The sequence below is a fragment of the Callospermophilus lateralis genome, chromosome 5 (genome assembly GCF_048772815.1).
Source record: "Callospermophilus lateralis isolate mCalLat2 chromosome 5, mCalLat2.hap1, whole genome shotgun sequence".
Lineage (NCBI taxonomy): Eukaryota > Metazoa > Chordata > Mammalia > Rodentia > Sciuridae > Callospermophilus > Callospermophilus lateralis.
The window spans coordinates 111,614,667-111,629,277 of NC_135309.1; the positions used below are offsets into that span (position 1 = coordinate 111,614,667).

Below are 14,611 nucleotides of genomic sequence, written 5' to 3' on the forward strand. Positions count from 1 at the left end.
TTTTATCAGTAGTATGATTTTTAAGACATTTCCTATACAATTAGGATAGAAAACACATTTCAAACAGAGAAACTTTAAAGCTTTTTTCAAGTCTCATCTAGAACAACTCATCTTACTAATCCTTCAATCAAAATCAATATCTGGGGCTGGGAACATAGCTCATTTTGTAGAGTACTTGCCTTGCATGCTCAAGGCCCTGGGTTCAATTCCCAGTACCACCAAAAAAAAAAAAAAAAAATCAATATCTACCATATTAAAAAAGGGCAGGGTCCCAAATATTAAATAACTCAGATCATACTCACACCAATTATATTTGGATGACTTAGCTCCTGTAATAATTTTATCTCTCTTAGGGCTGTTCTATTTATACCTATGGAAAAAGGCAAAGCAAAAAATGAGCAATGATTCTCAAATCTCCAACCATCCTACAAATATGTTTTTTAAGAAAGGATGGTCATCTCAGAAAATAGAAACAAACATTACACAGAAAAATAAAGGCAATTCTGACAAATTTTATGACAACAATTTTTATTATTTTTAAATTTTTTTTAGTTGTTGATGGAACTTTATTTCATTTATCTTTTTATATGTGGTGCTGAGAATCAAACCCAGTGCCTCACACATGCTAGTACGCAAGCGCTCTACCACTGAGCCACAACCCCAGCCTTGAGTTTTACTTTTTAAAGTTGCTTAACACAGACTGTGATGAGTAGTTAAAAAAAAAAAAAAAAAAAAGTATCTGCATTATATGTAACATATCAAATCTGAAGACCATTAGACAAAGTACATATATTAGTGTGTAGCATATATGTGATAATTAGGTTCTTTTCTCTTCCCTACAAATATTAAGGGCAGATTATTTGTGCTAAAAGCAAACAAATGATAAGACAGTATCTTTTCTAACACAAAGGATATAATTCAAAATAAAGATCTGGTGCTGCCCCTACCTCCTTTTTTTCTTTGTAGTCCTAGGAATTGAACCCAGGGCCTTATACAAGCTAGGTAAGAGCTCTACTACTGAGGCCAGGTGTGGTGGTGCATGCCTGTAATCCCAGCAGCTCAGGAGGCTGAGACACGAGGATTTTGAGTTCAAAGCCAGCCTCATCAAAAAAAAGTGAGGCATTAAGCAACTCAGTGTGACCCTGTCTCTAAACAAAATACAAAATAGGTCTGGGGATGTGGCTCAGTTGGTAAAATGTCCCTGATATTAATCCCTGGTAGCCCCCGCAAAAGACAGCTCTGCTACTGAGGTACATTTCTTTCTTTCTTTCTTTCTTTTTTTTTTTAATTAATTTCCCCCTCTTTTTTTTTTTTTTTTTTTAGAGAGAAAGAGAGAGAGAGAATTTTTTAATATTTATTTTCTAGTTTTCGGCGGACACAACATCTTTGTTGCTATGTGATGCTGAGGATCGAACCCGGGCCGCACGCATGCCAGGCAAGCACACTACCATTTGAGCCACATCCCCAGCCCCCTGAGGTACATTTCTAACCCTTTTCATTTTGAGAAACGGTTTGCTCAGGCTGTCCTTGAACTTGTGATCCTATTCCTTCAGTCTCACAGTAGCTGGGATTATAGGCACGTGTTTTAATAAGAACTATTTTGTGATGACTAAGAAATAAATCTTTTTGATAGCCTCTTCAACAAATGGTTCTGGGAAAACTGGGAATCCACATGTAGTAAAATGAAATTAAACCCCTATCTCTCACCCTGCACAAAAATCAACTCAACAGTAGATCAAAAGACTTAGGCACTAGAACAGAGACAGACCTTCACCTAACAAAAGAAAAAGCAGGCCCAAATCTTCACCATGTTGGCTTAAGAAATAACTTCTTTAACAAGACTCCTAAAGCACAATAAGCAAAATCAAGAATCAATAAATGGGGGGCTAGTGGTATAGACCTTGTCTAGCACGTGTGAGGCACTGGGTTCAATCCTCAACACCACATAAAAATAAAATAAAGGTATTGTGTCCACCTACAACTAAAATAATACATTAAAAATAAGAGAATCAATAAATAAAAAGCTTCTTCACAGCAAAGAAACAATCAAAAACATGAAGAGCATATTGAATAGGAAAAAATCTACCGCAGCATCTCAGATAGAGCATTAATCACCAAGATATACAAAGAACGCAAAAAACTTAACACCAAAAAACAAATAACTCTATTAATAAGTGGGCAAAGGAACTGAATACACACCTCACAGAAGAAATACAATTGATCAATATATGAAAAAACGTTCAACATTTCTACCAATTAGAGAAATGCAAATCAAAATGACACTGAGATTCCATCTCACTCTAGTCAGAATGGCAATCATCAAGAATACAAGCAATAAATGTTGACAAAGATGTAGGGGAGGAAGGTACGCTCTTACTGATGGGACTGCAAATCGGCGCACTATGGAAAGCAGTGTGGAGATTCCTCAGAAAACTTGGAATGTTACCATCATGACCTAGTCATCCCACTCCTAGGTTTATACCCAAAGGATTTAAAATCAGCATACTACATTGACGCAGCCACATCAACATTTATAGCATCTCAATTTACAATAGCTAAAATATGGAACCAACCTGATGTCCTTCAACAGAGGTAGGGGTAAGGAAACTGTGGTATATATACACAATGGAATATTATTCAGCCTTAAAGAATAATAAAATTATGGCATTTGCCAGTCAATAGATGGAACTAGAGAATAATATGTTAAATGAAATAAGCCAAGAACAAAAGGCCAAATGTTTTCTCTGACATGCAGATGCTAATTCACAATAAGTGGGGAAGGGGAAGAATAAAGGTATTTTGGACTAGACAAAGGGGAGTGAAGAGAACAAAAGGGGCATGGAGGTAGGAATAACAGTAGAATGAATCAGACATTATTATCCTCTGTGCATATACAATACATGACCTGTGTAACTCTAAATCATGTACAGACAAATGAGAAGTTATACTCCATTTATGTATGATGTGTTAAAATGCATTCTGTTATGTATAATTAGAAAAATTTTAAAGATACCTATGCAATATAAAGATCAACATAGAAACATAAAAAATCTTCTCTGTGTATGCATTTTGTAGTGAACTTTGTGTATTTCCATGAAGATGTAGCCTTAATTTTTTAAAATTTTTAGTTGTAGATGAACACGATGCCTTTATTTATTTTATTTATTCATATATGATGCCGAGTATCAAACCCAATGCTCCAATACATGTGAGTAAGTGCTCTATCACTGAGGCACATCCCCAACCCCTCAATTTTCAAAGTAATTAGAAGCTCAGAAATAGAAAAAACAATGCTTCTAATACCTAAAACAGTGATGAGGACAGCAAGACAAGGCAACTTGCTGCCTTCCATTTACTTAAGTATTTGAATGTTCCTCAGAACACTCAAATAGTGAAAATCATCAAATGTCCTCTCTCTGTCCTAAGTCTATCTTTATTTTGGGAGGAACACTACAAAAACTCTATCTAATACCATTGCTAAATCTTAATAATAATTTGCTTATTTCCTAAGAAAGAGTAAGAACATTTCCTAATTTGTCAGATTATTTGAAATACTTACCATCTTTAGCTTCTGATCTATGTCCAAGTTTGATCTAATTTAGAAAACACAAACACAAATATTAAAATTAGATAATTATGCAGACTAAACACTTAACCTATTAAACACTTTTTTTAATCTCTCTTGGTTTATTAATAAACAACTTTTTTTAAAAAAATTTTTTTAGTTGTAGATGGACACAATACCTTTATTTATTTGTTTTTGTTTTTATGTGGTGCCGGGGATTGAACCCAGTGCCTCACACATGCTAGGCAAGTACTCTACCACTGAGCCACAACCCCAGCCCTTATTAAACACTTAAAAAAAAATTTTTTTTATTAGTTGTTGATGGAACTTTATTTTATTTATTTATTTATATACATGCAGTGCTGAGAATCAAATCCAGTGCCTCACACATGCTAGGCAAGTGCTCTACCACTGAGCCACAGCCCTAAACTATTAAACATTTTAAAAACTAATCTCATGAAGTTTTCTACTTCATCATCCAGATTCAAAAATAACTAATATTTTGCTACATTTACTTCATTCATGCATCCTTTCCTCTTTTGCTGGCTAAAATACTTAAAAGTAAATCCAAGTCTTTATGTCATTTTACCCTTATACAATTAAATAAACAACTCTAAAACATGGACATTCTTATATAACCATAAAGCCATTTTCAAACCTAACATAATTAACAATATTGGCACAGAAGCACCTAATACCTAATTCCTATACAAATTTTCCTATTTCAAATTTCCCAATTAGATTATACAGTAGTCAAGACAATTTTGAAGAAAAAACAACATGTGTGAGACTTTAAAATTTTCAAGACTTATTATAAAGTAAAAATAATTAAAAATACTGTAGTACTTCAGCAGATAATGGGGGAAAAATCAGTCAATAGAACAAAATAGCACGCTTAGAAATGGATCCAAGTATATACTGGAATTTGGCATAACAAGTGTATGGGGTAAAAGAACAGGCAATCAATAGTGTTAGGATAGCTGGGGGAAAATATTAGATCCCCCCATCACATAATACAGAGAAGTTACAGATGGAATAAAGACCTAAATGTTAAAATGAATACTTTAAAATTCCATAGGAAAATTCCTTGTAGGAATGTTCTTATATAGGAAATAGAAGATTACACAAAAAGGGAACCTACAAAGGAAAAAAACTGACAAATTCAACCATGTTAACTTAAATACCTTAAAAGATACCACAAGTAGCCCGATTCGGTGATGCCTGCCTATAATCCCCACAGCTCAAGAGGGCTGAGGCAGGATGATCTTGAGTTCAAAGCCAGTCTCAGCAAAAAGTAAGGTGCTAAATAACTCAATGAGACCCTATCTCTAAATAAAATACAAAAAAGGGCTGAGGATGTGGCTCAGTGGTCGAGTGTTCCTGAGTTCAACCCTCAGTTTAAAAAACAAAACAAAACAAAAAAAACCTTAAATAAACTAAAGCTTAGCTAAAAACTGGAAGATGTTAACTGCAATGTATATTTCTAAGGATCAATATTCAGAATATATAATAAATTTTAACAAATTAACACAAAGAAAAAAATTTAAGCAACCTGTGCTGAGGATGTAATACAGACAGAGCACAGAGGTTTGCCTGGCATTTGTGAGGGCTCTTGAGTTCAATCCCCAGTAACTAACACACACACACACACACCATAAGCATCCCAAAGAAAAACAAACAGGAGAAAAAACCTAAGTCAAAAATTCTAAGATGAAACTCACTAGTAAACAAAAAAACATTAACTGAAACAACAAACATTCCATTTTCAACTCATCTAAATGACAAAATGTCTTAATGAATGACAATACAAATATGTTGAAAGTATGGTGGAAGGTAAATTTAATCCAGACATGTCAGAGAGCAACTTGACCTTATCTGGTGAAGATGATGTTGCTAATATTCTGAAACAAAAATTCATAATTGGTCTCAAAGGGGCTGGGGATGTGGCTCAAGCGGTAGCGCGCTCGCCTGGAGTGCGTGCAGCCCAGGTTCGATCCTCAGCACCACATACAAAGATGTTGTGTACGCCAAAAACTGAAAAATAAATATTGAAATTCTCTCTTTCCTCCCTCCCTCTCTCTCTCTCAAAAAAAAAAAAAAAGGTCTCAAATATAGATACATTCTCTAGAGAAGCTAAAATATGCATACAAGATGATTCATAAAGACTATTCATAGAGCCAAGTATGGTGGCACACACCTGTAATCCCAGCAGCTCAGAAGGCTGAGGCAGTATGATCACAGTTTCAAAGCCAGCCTCAGCAATTTGGCAAGGCTTGTAAGCAACCTATTGAGAACCTGTCTCCAAAAAAAAAAAAAAAAATTAAAGGGCTGGGGACGTGGCTTAATGGTTAATAAGCACCCTTGGGTTTGATTCCTGGTACCAAAAAAACAAACAAACAAACAAACCAGACTGTCAATAAAAGGGCTATTATCAACAGAGTTTGAAATTTTTCAGTATAGCACACCTTTGTAATCCCAGCCTCTTGGGAGGATGAGGCAGAAGGGTAGAAAGTTTGAGGCCTCATCATATACAAACAGGAAACCAGAAGAATGAGAAGTTATACTCCACATATGTATAATGTGTCAAAATACATTCTACTATCATGTATAAATAAGAACAAATTTTTAAAAATAAAAGAAAGTTTGAAGCCAGGTTCAGCAATTTAGCAAGATTCTGCCTCAAAATAAAAAAAAGACTGCCGGGCTTGGTGGTGCATGCCTATAATCCCAGTGGCTTGGGAGGCTGAGACACAGGATCGTTGAGTTCAAAGCCAGCCTCAACAACTTAGCGAGGCACTAAGCAACTCAGTTGAGACCCTATCTCTAAATCAAATACAAAATAGGGCTGGGAATATAGCTTTAGTGGTATAGTGCCCAGGGTTCATTCCCCAGAACCACAAAGAAAAAAAAAATCTGTAGAGTTACATATAATGGAATCTAATCAATGAGTATGAATAAACCATGATCTATATATATATATATCAATATAGAAAATTTCATGATATTGATTCAGAAAACAATTATAAAAGAATATATATTAAATAAATATGTGTAGGGGCTGGGGATGTGGCTCAAGTGGTAGCGCGCTCGCCTGGCATGCGTGCGGCCCTGGTTCGATCCCCAGCACCACATACAAACAAAGATGTTGTATCCGCCGATAACCAAAAAATAAATATTAAAAAAAAAAAAAATTCTCTCTCTCTGTCTCTCCTCTCTCTCTCTCTCTCTTTAAAATAAATAAATAAATAAATATGTGTAGGTCTATGTGTGTATATATATATGTATAGCTTAAAAGCATGCAAACATTATATATTGAACTGACATACATCTATTTTGGACCAATACTGAAAAAAGAAAGCTGACCCAAAATGCTCACTAGGGGACTTACTAAATTAGGAAATATGGGAAACAAATTCAATATGATCTTTTTTTGGTCCTGAGGATTGAACCCACTAGGGCATAATGAGCACTGTTCTACCCCTAAGCTATACTTCTAGCCCCAATATGATCTTTTTAAAAGAATGAGAAAGATCAATGATTTTTAAAAGTCCAAGATCCATTAGGTAAAAGGGTAAAGAAGGGTAAAGGGTAGCTTCTTTAATGATTTCTTTTTTTGTAAACTTAAATATGCATTTTAACAAAAGAATGGGAATAGAAATTAGGAGTGTTGGAACAGGAAGGTCCAAAGCACCAAATCCTCCATATTCATAGTAGAAAGTAAAAATAATGCCTAAAATTGGGGAAACAAACAAAACACACACACAACACTCAAAAAAAAAAAAAAAAAAAAAAACACCTATGTATATTATTTTTTTTAAATGGACACGCATGCCTGTAATCCCAGCAGCTCAGGAGGCTGAGACAGGAGGATTTCAAGTTTAAAGTCAGCCTCAGCAATGGCAAGGCACTAAGGAACTCAGTTGAGATCATCTCTAAATAAAATACAAAATTTGAGCTCTGGATGTGGCTCAGTGGTCAAGTGCCCTTGAGTTCTATCCCTGGTACCAAAAAATAAAAAGAAAGTGGTTGCTCTGAAGAATGAAAACCAGGGGTAGAGGAGTTAGGCATGTTAAAAGCCTTGGCCTATTAACTGACTTTAAAACCATAAAAATATATCATTTGAAATAAAATAAAAACTAAATATATAAGTACATGTATGAAGACACGAATGGTATGAAAATACTTTGTGTACAACCAATGACTTGAAAAATTGTGCTCTATGTGTAATATGAAATGAACTGCATTCTGCCATCATATATAATAAATTAGAATAAATAATTTAATAAAAAACTAAATATAATTTAAACTATCTTTAAGGGGGAAAAAGACTACCACAGAGAAAAAGGCTGGATTTTAAGTCCTAATTAACACTAAAAACAAGCAACAGAAAACACTTGAGGGCTGGGGCTGTAGCTCAGTGGTAGAGTACTTGCCTAACGTGTTAGGCGCCAAGTTCGATCCTCAGCACCACATAAAAATAAATAAAATACAGGTACTGTGTCCATCTACAACTAAAGATATTTAAACACACACACACACACACACACACACACACACACTTGGACTTTCAGAAAACTACAGAACTCAATACGCCAACAGTACCAGTCAAGTCAATATCCTTTTTGTTTCTGAGACAGGCTCTTGCCATGTTCCACAGGTTAGCCTCAAACTCCTGGACTCAGGTGATCCCCCTGCCTCCGTCTCCACCTCCCCTGTGTTAGGAACATAAACACACACCACCACACCCAGCTAATTCGATACCTTTTGTTTTTTTTTTTAAGTGGTAGATGGACACAATACCTTTATTTTATAAGGGCCTGAGAATTGAACCCAGCACCTCACATGTGCTAGGCCAATGCTCTTATCGTCAAGCACAATCCCAGCCCCATAAAGAGTTGCCTATAATATGCTTGCCATAGTCCTAGCTATAATGTGAATGGAATTAAACAGACAATAAATTCAGGTAAGAGAATTTCAATTTTGATAAATATCATGAAGATGAGAAGGAACAAATGCAAAGACAACAAAGAAGGAAGGATGCATACCTATTTTATCTGGAATGAACACAGAAGGCCTCTATGAGGAGTACACATCTGAGTGAAACCTTAAAAAGCAATCAGCCACATCAAGTTCTATAAAGAAACAACCAGAAGGCAAAGCAAATGCAATAATCTTGGGAATGAAATGAATTTTAGGGGTCCGAGGAACAGAAAGATCAATGTTGCCGAGATGGGGAACAAAGCACTAGAACTGAAAGATGACAAGGGAGTCAGAAGAGTTGAGGATTTTGCAAGGGAGTGGCCATAATGATGGATCACAAAACATAAGCTGGAAAACAAGGATATTAGAAAAGTAAATAATAATACAGCAAACATAAGGATGGCAGGAATAACTAAGATAAAAAAAGAAAGCCAGGTATTAAGTGAATAAGAGTGTGGGGGAGGCTGGAAATGAAAGCCTGATGATACACTTCAAAGAAGTTAGGGTTTTTGAAGAACAAATTCAAAGTAGCAACAGGAACAAAGGCACAAAGAGGTAACTTACTCCACTACCAGGCCCTGAGACAGGTGAGACAGTCTCTCCTTAAAAGTGTTATCAATTGCAATAGCATGAGGAAAAGCAACCAACCTGGCTCACATCAGGACACCTGAATTCAAATCCTAACTTCAGCAATTACTAGCTTTGTATTCTTGACAAGTCACTTAACTAACCTTTCTCAGTCTCAATTTCTGAGTGCAAAATAGGAATTCTTTTAACTATTTTACAAGCTGTTTGGAGGGGTAAGTGAAAAAAGTGTAGGTCAAAGTGCCTAGCATACAGAAATGTTAGCTACTTATGAATAAGTCTTTTAAATGAATCTAAGTTTAAAAGCAGCTTAAGTCCTTTTAGAAAATGCACCACATTAGGTTTTTTGTTTGTTTTCTGGTACTGGGAATTGAACCACTGAGCTGCCACCCCCGGCCTTCTTTATTTTTATTTTGAGACAGGGTTGCTGAGGTTAGTGTGGAAATTACATCCTCCTGCCTCAGCCTCCCAAGTCTCTGGGATTAAAGACATGGGTCACTGCAGCTGGCTACATTCGTGTTGTTAATGCTACTGAAAACCTTTCATGTAAATCTGTACAAAGAAACTATAAATATGCACACAGAATGTGGATGCAGATAGGGCAGAACTGTGACCTAAAAAGAAACTTTTGAAGACTGAACAGATGGGCAGTACCTGCCCCTTTAGTCAACATCCGAGTTCATGCAGCAAAAATAATATACAGCTTCCTCTTCGTTTCACTTTAATTTAAATTAGTGGAACAAAGACTGGTTCAATTCCATAGTTCCCTCCTTGGAACACAAGGCACTAATTAATGCTATTTTCTCTGGAAATAACATGAGTAACTTCTGATTTTTCAGAGTACCATTAAGAGTAGTAAAATGGCCACCAATCAATTCATAATACAGACACCTTGAAGGAGACTTGAAGGAAAAAAACAACATAAAAGACAACTTACTTTCTTAATGGCGACTATTTGGTTGGTGTTCTTATCTCTGGCCTTATAAACCGTAGCAAACTATAAAGAAAAACGGGAATAACGTTAAGTTTGTTTGCCTTTTTTTTTTTTTTCTTTTTTTACATTTGGGGAACTAAAGAACCCAGGGTTCTGAAAGGACTCGCGGCGGCTTGGAATGTGGTCGGGCAATCCGAGTCCCGCACCAGCCAGTTCTTCAGAGGGACCGCGCCTCAGGGTTCACTTCCAGGATGTCGATAGGATCAATGAGCAACAGGAGAGTGTGCGCTGCCTGCCCCCACCCAAGAAGAACGAACAGCCAGGCCAGTCCTGTGGCTTCCACAAGAAAACCTGCAAAGCTGTGAGGCGCCGCGATGCTCCCCGCTCGGGGTCCTCCCAATCCAGACCCAGAGCCTCACCTGTCCCTCCCCAAGGAAGTCCAGTTTCTCATAGCGCTTTGCTCGAGACTTCACGTCTAAAGCCATCAGGCGCTCAAAGCCTGACTCGGGTGGAAAGGGACAAGCGTTCAAGACAGCAGGAATTTAAAGCTACCTGAAAGCGTCCAACAGCCACTTCCGTTCGCTGGGCGCTGAGGCCTATTAGCTCCGCCCCCACTTCCGGGGTGAGCGGTGTTGCCGTTAAAGGGGCCCGGGCACAGCCAGCCCCTAACAAAGCTAAGTTAACCCGGGACTGTTGCCTTCACCTTCCCTGGTCATGTGATTCCTGTTGGTGCGGAAAGCGGAGTGTTTTCAGTGACTGTTTTATCATCCTATTACCGTTTTAACTTGGATATTTTTTTTCACTACCAAGGACAGGTCAACGTTCTGATACGGAATTCAGGATTTGGTGGGCGTGCATGATTATGGAAGACTAGACCTTTACCTGATCTCGCTTTCTAGTTCATGCTCGAGCGCGTCCTGGCGCCACGGTTGCCATGGACGCCAAACCTTGAAATCTCTTGTTAAGATGAGTGCCAAATTCTTAAAAGCTAATCAACAACTAAATCAGTCCCATTATGAAGAAACAGGCTCAGGGAAACAAAATCCAACGGTACTGAAACAGCTTCTGGTCCTCTACTCTAAAATGGAAAATCGACTACAACATAGGCGGTTGTGAGGGTTAAATGAAAGGAGGAGAAAGTTTAGGTATAGTAACTAAGCGAGTAATGTGACCGGTGCGATGGCGTAGGCCAGTAATCCCAGCAGCTTGAGAGGCTGAGGCAGGAGGATCCCGAATTCAAAGCCAGCCTCAGCAAAAGCAAGGCGCTAAGCAACTCAGTGAAACCCTGTCTCTAAATAAAATACAAAATGCTGGAGATGTGGCTCAATGGTAGAGTTCCCTGATTTCAATCCATAGTACCCGCCCCCGGAGGGGTGGGGGGAATTAGCTGTAATCAGCAGGTAGCAAAACAAAAATCCCCATCTTCTAAAGGGAGGAGATAAAAAAAAAAAAAAAGTCGAGTGTTATAATGCACAATGATAAGTGCTATAAGTATAAGAGAGAATGGGGAGAGTGATGGGGGCGTTGCAGTTTTAAATAGGGTGGTATAAGGACCTTATTGAAAAGGCACTGGAGGAATTGAGCAGCCAAGTGATGTAATCAGACTATGTTTTGGAATGGTGGCGCAAGCCTGTAATCCCAGCTACTCGGAGAGACCGAAGCAGAGAGATCTCAAATTCGAGGCTAGCGTCTTGCAATTTATCAAGACTCTATCATAAATAAATAGTTACTAAATAAATAAATAATCTTGCACGGCTGGGTTCAATCCCCAGTACCACAAAATAAAGTTTGATTCTGGCTGTTTTGGGAGACTGTACCTCTAGATTTAGAGGGGCAAGAAAGACTGCTGGTGAATTATTGCTGTAATCCAGAGGGCTCTACTAGGGGAGTACCAGTTTAGCTTCCAGGCAATAGGGATTTGCTGACAAGCTAGATATAGTTAGGAAGGCAGGGTGGCAGATTCCAATAGTCTGAGCTGAAACAGCTGTCAACATGGAAATGTTACCCCTTTTCCTCTTTTTTTCTTTTTAGTTTATGTGTGGTCCTGGGGATTGAACCCAGAGCTTTGTGCATTCGAGCTATGTCCCCAGCTCAAATGTTATCCCTTTTCTTTACATTAGATGTTTCTAAGAGTTGAGAATACTAATTTTCAAAGATATGTTGAAGATGGCAGAATTCTAAGGCCAGTAATCTAGACAAAATTAGTGTAGCATATTTCAGTTTTTGCTCTTGAACCAGACTGCCTGATTTTGAATACTAACCCACCAGTATTCAGTCACTAGATGTATGACTTAAGCAAATTATCTGAACTTAATCTGAAGCTAGTTTCCTCCTCTGTAACAGGATTACTGCAAGACTTAAATGACTTCACATTTGTAAAGCCGGTTTATGTTCACCATTACTATTATTATCTTTCAGCCTTTTGTCACTACTCACTACTTGGGTCTCATACATTGCAGAAAACATACCATTTTTACCACTTTTTTTTTTTTGCAGGGGGCAGCATAGGTACTAGAGATTAAACCCAGGGGCACATGATCACTAAGCCCTTTTATTATTTAATTTTTATTTTATTGGCTTTTTACTTATACATAACATTAGGGTTCATTGTGACATAATTATTAAAAGCATGGAATATAATTTGTTCGAATTCATTCCCCAGTACTTCCCCTTAACCTCCCCTCTTTACCCCTCTGTTCCTTTCCCTTTACCACTGATCTTTCTTATTTGTAGACTTTTTTTTTTTTAAATTAGTATCTTGTGGATATACATGATGGTGAGATTCACTATGGTATATTCATAAATGTACATAGGAAAGTTAGGTCAGATTCATTCCACTGTTCTTTCCCTATCCCATTTGTCCTCCCTTTCATTCCCCTTCATTTACTCCATTGATCCTTATTCTATTTTTTAATCCCTCTTTCTATTTTGGATTAGCTTCCCCATATTAGAGAAAACATTCAGACTTTGTTTTTTTGAGATTGACTTATTTCAATTACCATGATAGTATTCAGTTCCATCCATTTACTGGCTGATATCTTCAGACTTATTTATTTATAAAATGCAAGGCTTTGACGGGCATGCTGGCACATGTCTGTAATCCCAGTGACTTGGGAGGCTGAAGCAGAAGGATTGCAAGTTTGAGGCTAGTCTCTGTAACTTAGCAAGACCCTGTCTGAAAAAAAAATAAATGGTCTGTGGCTGTGGCTCGGTGTTTAAGTACCCCTAGGTTAAATCCCTGGTATCAAAAAAATAAAAATAAATAAAGCCAAGGGCCTCCCACATGCTAAGCACACATTGAAACACTAAGTGACTAGCTTAGAACATTTTCGAATAAGGTAACTAAAGCAGTTAAATGATATTCTATAGAAATAAGGTTGTGTATATAAAACCATTAAATATCTGCATAGCATTTTAGTTTACAAAGTACTTCTATAGGCTGGGGTTGTAGCTCAGTAGTAGAGTACTTGCCTATCATTTGTGAGGCACTGGGTTCGATCCTCAGCACCATATAAAAACAAATTAATAAAAGAGGCTGAGATTGAGGTTTAATGATACAGCGCTTGCCTAGCCCGTGTGAGGTGCTGGGTTCAATCCTCAGCACCACATAAAAATTTTAAAAATATATAAAAATAAAGGTATTGTGCCCATCTACAACTAAAAATATTTTTTTAAATTAATATTTTAAAAAAGTACTTCTACACATGTGATTTAGCCAGATTTCAAGGTCATAATGATCTTTGCCTTCTGGCATTTTTTTTTAATATTTATTTTTTAGACATAGGTGGACACATATTTGTATGTGGTGCTGGGGATCGAACCCAGTGCCTCATGCATGGTAGGTGAGCACTCTACTTCTGAGCCACAGCCCCAACCCTGCCTTCTGGCATTAATGTACTGCTCCCACAACTAAACAAGCTGTCCTGAGTGATTAATTGAATATGGCAGAATGTGGGTTATGATTTCTGAGACGAGATCATAAAAGGCATTACTGCTTCTCACTTGGGTACTTAATTCATTTGTTCTGGGGAAGGGCAGTCACATCATTAAATTTATTCAGGCAGTTCTTTGGAGAGGCCTATGTGAAAAGGAACTGAGGTCTCCTATCAACAGTCAGCATCAATCTGCTTGCCATGAGTAAGCCACCTTAGAGGTGATCAAGCTCCAGCCACACTTTCAAATTACTGCAGCTCCAGATAATATCTGATGGAAGCCTCATGGAAAACAGTCAGAACTGCCCAAGGAAGCTGCTTCTCAATTCCTGACCAAGAAAAACCATGAATTAATTATTAATTATTATTGTTTTTAGCCACTTGATTTTTGAGGTGATTGACTATAAAGTGATAGCTAATTAATTTGATCTTACCTATCACATTGCATAGTACTGGAGAGGAAAGCTGATACTTGGACAAATTAAGCAATTTGCTGATGGTTACATACATTTAAGTACTTAAACTCTATGTGAAAATACAGGCTATTTGACTTTAAGACTAGCTAGAATTCTTTCTATAACAATGTCCTTCTTGGGAGTTCATCCTGTAGCAGCA

At 37.3% G+C, this 14,611-nt stretch overlaps 1 protein-coding gene across 4 annotated transcripts in view; it reads right to left on the reverse strand.

The window, feature by feature from the left end:
* Cdk7 (cyclin dependent kinase 7) overlaps positions 1 to 10,610 on the reverse strand; it is a 34,355-nt gene extending 23,745 nt beyond the window's left edge. The window contains exons 1-4 of one of the 4 annotated variants that reach the window (XM_076856104.1): positions 10,484 to 10,610; positions 10,068 to 10,127; positions 3,560 to 3,593; positions 303 to 370 (exon numbers count right to left, since the gene is read on the reverse strand). In XM_076856104.1, coding sequence (XP_076712219.1) covers positions 303 to 370; positions 3,560 to 3,593; positions 10,068 to 10,127; positions 10,484 to 10,549 — 228 coding nt within the window. In that variant the 5' untranslated portion in view covers positions 10,550 to 10,610. Of the gene's footprint in view, positions 1 to 302; positions 371 to 3,559; positions 3,594 to 5,762; positions 5,844 to 10,067; positions 10,128 to 10,483 lie in introns of those variants that run through there. The other 3 variants (XM_076856107.2, XM_076856105.1, XM_076856106.1) reach the window with 3 other exon arrangements.
* Positions 10,611 to 14,611: the final 4,001 nt, after the last annotated feature.